Source organism: Quercus lobata, chromosome 1 (genome assembly GCF_001633185.2).
Source record: "Quercus lobata isolate SW786 chromosome 1, ValleyOak3.0 Primary Assembly, whole genome shotgun sequence".
NCBI classification, from domain to species: domain Eukaryota; kingdom Viridiplantae; phylum Streptophyta; class Magnoliopsida; order Fagales; family Fagaceae; genus Quercus; species Quercus lobata.
The window spans coordinates 22,440,254-22,449,861 of NC_044904.1; the positions used below are offsets into that span (position 1 = coordinate 22,440,254).

The 9,608-nt window shown below is 34.2% G+C and overlaps 1 protein-coding gene across 2 annotated transcripts; it reads left to right on the plus strand.

Moving 5' to 3' along the window:
- Positions 1–6,798: 6,798 nt before the first annotated feature.
- Positions 6,799–8,143, plus strand: LOC115964183. 2 transcript variants are annotated; one of them, XM_031083571.1, is made up of 3 exons: positions 6,799–6,913; positions 7,055–7,258; positions 7,416–8,143. In XM_031083571.1, the coding sequence occupies exons 1-3, from the start codon at positions 6,799–6,801 to the stop codon at positions 8,141–8,143; spliced, it is 1,047 nt and encodes a 348-aa protein (XP_030939431.1). The 2 variants fall into 2 exon arrangements, with proteins under 2 accessions (XP_030939431.1, XP_030939474.1); XM_031083614.1 differs by having other exon boundaries at positions 6,799–6,883; positions 7,061–7,258.
- Positions 8,144–9,608: the final 1,465 nt, after the last annotated feature.

A 9,608-nucleotide genomic window follows, 5' to 3' on the forward strand; every position in this document is an offset into this window, starting at 1 on the left:
TACGTATACTATATCCATGAGCATACCTTGGCATAATAGAGCTCTCTACCAACTCTTCAACCCACACCAATAGAGAAGAACTCTCTCAGAAACTTCTCTATTTTCCTCTCTCTCTAATTTTCTTTAAGCTCTTAGTGAGGTTCTGAGTTCTTAGTTTCAAACTTAGAAACTTAAGCTTTTCAGCCCCTAGCTTACAAATACCCATCACACCTCTACTTATAAGCTCTTATCCATCCCCAGCACAAAGTCCTAGTAGCTTTACTAAACTCTCTCTCTCTCTCTCTCCCACTACTCATACTACCAAAATGATCCACACTACTCACTACGTATACTATATCCATGAGCATACCCTGGGATAATAATGATGTTGTTGCACTTGCTGGAATCTCTCTCTCCCCCTTCATCTCACACTAAGCTTTTTCCATTACTTGTTATAATGGAATCCATAGTGTTTGTTTATTCATTTACTATTGAATGTTATAATGTAATTGTTACTATAGAGTTTTCCCTCATGTTCTTGTATTAGAGGACTTCTTCTCACTAGAACCTATGGATGGTGATTTTGGAGATGTAGACACTCTCCTTAATCTGTGAAATAATTAATGGTTGGAGATTTGTTATGTTCTTTCTCATTTTACTATTGGAATATTTTACCGCTGGAATATTTTACTGCTGGGCTATTTCTTTATTGCAGTATGCTTTTCTGTTGTGCTGTTGTGTCTACTATAGGAAACGTTTTTGGGCCATCCCATAATCCTTGTTAGTCCCAACCTAGGCCCAAGGAATAAAATAAGGCAAATTCTCCAAATCTTCACCAATAGCCTTTAGGCCGTGCTTCAAGCCTATTGTCGAGTTTCGATTTAGCCCTCAACCCAAATCAAATCTCTCATCTGTCGGAAGGAAAACTTTTCCGCCCCCGACAGGTACATATCTAATATCAAGGTAAACAACATTATGAACACTAGATGATAACTTCCACATTAATATATATGTGTAATGTATCAGTACTATAACTTGGCCTCCCCAAAGTAAAATTCCTGTGGTTTTGTCCCTAAGCCTAACCAAAAACTTGGGTACCAATGAAGAACTAGGTAGTGGCGAGTTTGTGTAGTGGAAGTAGCATAGATCTCACAAACTGAGTGACTCGTACTAAAATCTTCTTCATTATAAATCCTCACTTTCTTACAAACTTTTACAATGATATTGATTGGAGTGCTTTCCAAAGATTTTTAAAGGGGAAAGGATTTGCTGCAAACTAAGTTGTAGCAATTCTTGCAAAAATGCACACATGTCAATACCTCAAATAGGCACTTGTTTAGGCTTATATTATGAAAACTTCTTTGTCAAGATTGAATTTTACACCAAATGGCCATTTGACATGTGTGCATTTTGCAGGAGTTGTTGCAACTTAGTTTGCATCAAATCCTTATCCTTTTTTAAGCAAGTGTTGCAATCAAGTCTGTAAGGAAAGAGGATAAGAAGAATGACAGGCATGTTTAATTACAAGAATAAAGCAAGCCCTAAACGGGTTCAGGAGTGTACCTAACAACATCCATTCAATTGTAATTAGAATAAATTAAAGCTATGACTTTTGTTTGTTTGGAACCAATTCTATTTTTGTATGGACAAAGATTTGCCACAAACTAAGTTGCGGCAAATAGAGGGAGAGACAATGAATTTAGTTGCTATGACAATGAATTTGTCATAGTACTCAAAATAAAGCTATGACTTTTGTTTGTTTGGAACCAATTCTATTATGTTGCTATCATTTTATTTAGTATGACAAAAATAGAGGGAGAGACAATGAATTGAAGTAAAAGTAATGACGAAACTGAAAAGTGTGGAAGGAGTTCTTTCTAAAATAAAGTAGACAAAGGTGTAAAGGTAGAGTATATGTAAAGTTAAAACCGTTCAAGATATTATTAGAAAAAGACTATCCAAGATGAATGTGTGAAGTCAATTAGTCAATATGTTTAATATCATAGAAAAGTGGAGGAACAAATCAATTAAAAAAAATGGTGATGTGGCCAATGATTCGTTCCATTCGGTTTATTTTAGTCCACTTCAGTCCATTCGGGCCACTTCAATCTAATTTGGTCACTTTTTTCCATTCGGGCCATTTTAGTCCATTTAGTCTAATTCTATCTACTTTGGTCTATATGGTCCACCTCAGTCCATTTAGTCCAATTTGGTTTACTTTGGTCAACTTTTTTTATTTAACTACATATCATTTTATTTTCACGTCTTTTATAATTGCAGTCAATGATTCCTAATTGGCTTCTTAAAATGACTAAACAAGTTTAAGTCATATAGAAATTAGGAAATTACTATACCTATGGTTTTTTTTTTTTTTTTTCCTATTAACATATAAAGCTCATCTTGTAGTAAATAAGTTATTTTACATACCATGGTAAAAATTACATTATACATAAATTTATTGTCCACTCAAATCTTTAACAAGAATGATTATATATATTTTCATACAAGCACTCAAAATAGTTAATATGACTCTTCTTAAAAAAGAAGAAGTTAATAAAACAAAATGAGGCCACATGAAGCAATCTCTTTATGTTGATGGCTCTTTTGTGTGGTTGGAAAAAGCAACAAACTTTTTATTGAAAAAAAATCGACACAAAAAATTGTAACTATCCCACAAATTATACGGGCTTGACAACTAGTTTCAAATGATAGTATTAACAATAATATTAAAAATAAGTAGATGAATAGAAGTGTGAAACCTGCATGGATGGCCATGGGGCCTTGTGATAAAGAAAGAGTGTGTTGTATCATTATTTCGACCAGTTAGCTTTGATGTCTTCCATAGAAAATTTTTCCCACCTTCAAAGTGAAATAGTACCCTTCTAAAGTAGAGCTGAGACTTGAGACAACGTCCAAACTCAAAAAATTTCAATTGATAGGAAAAAAAGGTTTCCTCCAAATACGCATTTACTTATTGAACTATTATTCAACCCAAAGTTTTCACATAAATAAATGGGTAAAAACTAATTCATACACACTCTGATATACACACTTAAACCGTACATAAATCATGACTTTAAGTCACAAATTCCAAGTAAATATATGATGGTTGAAAGGCTTATTCCTCCAATAGGGCAGTATTGTGTAGGATAAATTGGTTTTGCATCTTATACAAAAACATGCAACAGAAATAAACGGATCTACTTCATTTATGTAAGAGAACAGGTAGCATACAAATTTCAGAAAACAAAGAATAAGAAAGCGTATCTTGATGCAATGAAAATCAAAAATGAAGATCAAAAAGTACTTGGAAAGACTTTTGGTCTTCACTCCAATTCCACATTTTGCCCAAGAAGTGTGGTCTCTCAATTAGTTTATACGTACTTGTCCAAAAGAAACATACGAGGGAGACTACACAAAAAATTTTCTGTATGTTTCTCTTTTATACATATTTGCTCTTGACAGTTATTTTATTTAATAACTCTTATTAAATAAATAACTGATTATCTAATTGGATTAGTTTATTGGGCTATCCCAATTGGGCTTTAATGTGTGGCTTGGAGTGGGATCAAAAGGGACAAATAAGACTCTAACTCCAATGGGTTTTGGGCCTATCTGTCAACTCTTGACAAATCCAAAATTACCATTAATTATATTTAATATCATTATATAAATATAATTGCACTTTAGGCCTTATTAATAAATTATATTCCAAGACTTTATTATGTAAACATTTAACCCTTTCATGAAAATATTCGTAATAATACAAAGTCATAATTAATAGCTGTCACTTTGAAGATTACTACATCTTAATTCTTGAGTACTCGGTTTAATCCTTTAAGTTATTCATATATTTATATTTATGAAATCCAGTTTCATAAAATATAAAGTTTAGTAACTCTTTACTAAAGTGGTTAGGCCTAACACTCTGAATAACAAAATCCATTAAACTTATCTCAAGGAAATATTTTATATTTTTATAAAGAGATTATGAATTCCATCTTGAGAATATGTGTTTCTTCAATATTACATGTGGTTTTCCAACATACTAATTAGACCTCACACCTGATATATCAAAGCAACCTATATTTTATGATTGGGTCTACTATTCTCTCAAGATTGAGAGTTTATGTGAATAAAAGTCGTGATATTTATTATTCATTTGACAATCGTTAATATAATAATAAATCTCATAGTAGTTCAGTTCAATATGTCTTATATACTTAAAACATATCAACATATCAACTAGAAGTCTTCACTTCCATGATTAAGACAAATCATCTTAGTCAATATGTTATAGTTTTCACAGATGAAATGCCCAGTTTCATCACTGACTACGAACTAAAATTTTGAGTTTACAAAGAATTTGTAATTTACATCTTCTGTGACTAAATTACATAAATCACATACTATGCATCTCAATAATTATATGATAATGTCCAAATATTCATGTTACCACTATTTAAGATAGTAATAAAACAATTTTATTACTAATAACAAAATGTCATATATAGTATCATACAATAGGATTTTAGAGCACTTATCCTAACATATTGGACTTCAGAACTGCTAGGCTAGCTTTAAGAACTACCGATTTTTTTTTTTCTTTTTACGCCATGTGAGCTCAAGTCAATCCAGGAAAGCTAAACAAGCCTACAATGACCTATTTTGAGCAGAAATGAACCATGTTTGTTTCATTCCCTCAAAGGTCTCATTAATCGTATTAAGCAAGAAATTGCTGACCCTTTTCCTAACTTAGCAGCCAATCCCAGCTGTGGTTCATAAAAAAATAAGTGCATGCATGGATCGATGGTGGTAGAGCTTGCCATGTGGACTAGCTTCGTTGGATTGATTTGTGATACGTGGTAATTGGCATTTGACCAACACTGTCAGGTTTGGGCGGCAAAAGTGTGGTTGCATCAACTGTGTGGTTGATTTGATTAGTTCGAGGGGATCATAAAAAACTTTTCTGAAATCTCCGTATTGAAGTACTTGTGTAATGTAATTGTGGAGACGGATCTGTTCGGTTGTGTTGTTTAAACAATCTAATACATATTTTTATAATATTTTTTTATCTACACGTATTTTCATAATATTTAAACAACGTTACTAAAACAACATTACCAAACGGGCAAAAATGCATATCAAAATGATTTGTGTATCAATGAGGCAGTGATTCATTCTAATAATCTAATTAATCAACCATATTTAGTGCAAAGAAGACAAAAGAAAAGAAAATCCTTATCAACCAAGTTTGGATTAGAGTATCATGGGATCCAAGGCATTATTCCGAGGGTACTAATCACATGAGTGGTGCGTAATCCGGACGTTATCCAGGACCAACTGGCTCAAGTGCCCATTTTTCTGCAAATTTTAGAGGCAAGTTGAGCTGGTGTCTTTAATTACAGATGATTTCACGCTTATCAAAGGCTATAGTCATATGTAATGTTGCATGAAATCCAAGTTATTTTCTCCTAGAAAAGTTGTCTCTTGCTGGTGACTTCTTAAGAATAAATTTGAATATACGCATGTATGCGCGAGCATACTCATTTTTATATATCTTGATTTATTAATTTCTTAATTGACAGGCAATCCACTAAATTTCAGCCTTTGAGGGGAAAATTATTGTTTTAATTTCTAGACTCTCAAGTGTCAATTAAGAAAAATTATTAGGTCTACTAGGAAGACTACTGAAGTGGTCTTCCCAATTGATGAAACAATATCACATATGTAAATGTGTGAGTCAGTTTCCCAATCAGCACAAAAAAAAAAAAAAAAAAAATTACCAAGTGGACGTCACATTTGCATAAGGGGCATTTTTTTTATCAGTTAGGACTTAGGAGGACCACTTTAGTAGTCCTTCTAGTGGACTTAATAATTTCTAATTATTAGGTTAATTATTAGCTCCACCAGGAAGACTGCTGAAGTGGTCCTTCCAATCAATGATGTCACATTTACCAAGTGATGTCACATTTGCATAAAGAGCATTATTTTTTAGTTAGGAGGACCACTTCACAATCATCTTATGAACCTAATAATTTCTAGAAATTATTAGATCCATTAAGAGGGCTAATGAAGTGGATCTTCTAATCAATGAAACAATATAACATATGTAAATGTGTGAGTTAACTTCTTAATTAGTACAAAAAATAAAAAAACTACCAAGTGATGCCACATTTGCATAAGGGGCATATTTTTATTATTTGGGAGGACCACTTCAGCAGTCTTACTGAAGTGGTCTCCCAATTAATAAAACAATATCTCATATACAAATGTGTGAGTTAGCTTCCTAATCAGTACAAAAAATAAAAAATAAAATGAAATCCTTAATAAAAGAAAAAAATATCCATAAAGAAGTCACCCTAAGTAGCTTTATTTGAATGTGGCTAAAACTAAAAGAAGACATTTAATGGTGAAAATTTGTTGAGGAAAATCCATTTAACTAAAAATAGCATTAGAATTTGCATAATATTTTTTCTCCTTCCAAGGACCATTTGCGTCGCCTACACTTTCTTGCTCGATAAAAATGTTAAAGTCATTTATATCAAAAGCTTAAGCAAACGCAAACCTTTTTAAGTTTTGTAAGGGACTTCTTACAAAAAAAGATGGTACAAAACTATATTGTCAAAGCAAGGAATCTTAAGAATTTATGTGAAGAGGAAAATCGACCTGAATTAAGGCGAACTCAAAGGCATAGTACCCACCTGGACAACCCTTTTTAAAGGCACCTTCGCACCCTACCCTTTACATATCTCTCTTCCATTCTCGTATCAACAGAAAATCATCTGAAGGAGAAGAAAAATACACGAATTAGTTGCAATGGATAAGAGAAAGTCATGCATTTTGATGGCTTTCTTTATTCTATTGCTATCCATGGATGCCATCTTTGTCCAGGCTGCAGGCAATAGTAATGCCAACAATGGCAACAAAAACAACAACAATCAGAATGGCAACAACAATAACAATAACAACGGAAATGAAAATAGCAATGGCAATGGAAATGGCAACAACAACAATGGTAATGGCAATGGCAATGGAAATGGCAACAACAACAATAACAATGGCACGGGCAATGGCACTGATGACAGCAAAGAAGATTATGACGTGTTATCACCAGAGTCTGATGGAAAGGAACGAGCTAAATGCAAAGCAAATGGAGCTTGTTACGCCAAAACTCTTACATGTCCAAATGAATGCCCACAGAGGAAGCCCAAAGAGAACAAAAAGAAGAAGGGATGCTATGTTGACTGTAGTAGCAAATGTGAAGCCACTTGCAAATGTAAGCTAGCTAGCATCCTTTATTAACAACTTCTTTATTTGAATTTGTGATGAACAAGTTTAAATTTTAATTTGTATCTTTATTGCTGATGCTGAGAGCTATATAGATACATGAAGATGTGTTGAATTTGAACTAATGTGGACTCATTATTTGACAGATAGAAAGGCCAACTGTAATGGATACGGCTCCCTCTGCTATGATCCTCGGTTTGTTGGTGGAGATGGTGTAATGTTTTACTTTCATGGAGCAAAGGGAGGAAACTTTGCTGTTGTTTCAGATGAGAGCCTCCAAATCAATGCCTATTTCATTGGAACTCGACCAATAGGAAGGACTCGCGACTTTACATGGGTCCAAGCTTTGGCTATAATGTTTGAAAGTCACACCCTTGTCATTGCAGCAAAGAGAGTGACACATTGGGATGATAATGTTGATGCTCTCACTGTAAGGTGGGATGGTGAAGCAATTAACATCCCTACTGATGGAGAGGCTGAATGGAGGACCAATGGTGAAGAAAGAGAAGTGGTAGTGGAAAGAACCGATGATGCTAACAGTGTAAGAGTTAGAGTTGCTGGGCTGGCTGAAATGGACATCAGGGTGACACCTATTGGAGAAAAAGAAAACAAAGTTCACAACTACCAGTTACCCTCTGATGATGCCTTTGCTCACTTGGAGACACAATTCAGGTTTTTCAATCTAACAGATCTTGTTGAGGGAGTGTTAGGCAAGACATACAGGCCTGACTATGTTAGCCCTGTCAAGATTGGAGTTCCCATGCCAATGATGGGTGGGGAGGACAAGTACCAGACTCCATCCCTCTATTCACCTCTTTGCAAAGCTTGCAGATTTCAGAGGCAGTATGGGTTTGGTGAAGTTGCTCAATACTAATTATAGTCAAGAATAATAAACATGAAGTTTGCCCAGTGCAAATGAGATTCAAGAAAAGTAAACTTTGTTCTTTAGCCAATGAGTTAGAACGTGCATCTTGTTTTGACTCTTCAGCTTTGTATTTGATTAAGAAAACAACAATAAGGGCTCCAAAGTTATGTCCAAGTCAATAAAGATGAATGATGCTAATTTTTTTTTTTATAATAAAAATTATATGTCAAATGCTCTATATCTTCTATTGTGATCTGGTTATACAGTACTATATGGTTAATTCTATAGATCATTGCTAAATGAAATCAATAGATAATTTTTTTTTTTGAAAATATACTATTGATCCTGAAAATTTGGACCGAGTTCCATTTTGATCCCCAAAATTTGAAAAGTTATTGTTTTAGGCTTCAAAAAACTATATATATATATATATTTTTTTTTTTTTTTTGCTAAATGAAAAAAAGGGAGTTTTTGATGTGAGCTCATCAACTCTACGCTACGTGACGGTAATGAGTAATATCATGTGTACCACACAGGTCTTACTGGAGCTATTGCTCGAATCATTCATTTTTGGGTGTTGGGACAAGAACTCCTACCATCAAGTCACACCCCATGTGGGAAAAATTATAGATTTACCGAGTTAGGTTTTTTGTAGTCTTACTGTTATAAACCCAATCTCCCAAATAACAGTTTCTTTTTGTTCTGTGTTCATTTGCCTTCCACTTCATCCTCTCTTGAGTAGCTATCAAGTTTTTCCTAAACAAGACCAAAATCTAATATCTTGTCCTCAAATGGGAATCCACAACATCTACTTTGGTGGTGCCCGGAATGTAAATATGTAATCTAGTAGCCTTGGGAGAGGACACAATACACTGCTTTAGAGGGAGTAATTTGGTGGCTGAATGATAATTGGTGTTAATCCAAAACTCAGCTAGTGTTAGCCACTCTATCCATTCTTTGGGCCTATCACCAGCAAATGACTTCAGAAAGTGCTTTTAAGCTTTTATTCACTATCTTAGTTTGCCCATCAATTTGGGGGTGATATGAAAATGACATGTCAAGTTCCACACATTGCAGCCTCATCAGCTCTTCCCAGAAGGCTACAGTAAAGACGGTGTACGTCACTCACTATTGAGGAAGGCATCCCATGTAATTTGAACATATTTTGCACATATAATGCTCCAACTTTGGCTACTGCATATGGATGGGACATGGCAATTAAATGAACACACTTGGTGAGCCTATCTACTACCACCAATATCACATCTTGTCTGTGAGATTTAGGCAATTATTCTACAAAATCCATACTAATGTCAAACCATGATTTGCTGGGAATTGTTAGTGGCTGTAGTAAACCCAGCAGGGCTACAAGTCTTTCATTCTCTAGCAGACCTCACTTCTCTAACGTGCTTCCTAAAATAATTTTTCATTCCCAACCAGTAAAAGCACCTAGAATGGCTACCTAGATGGCTAT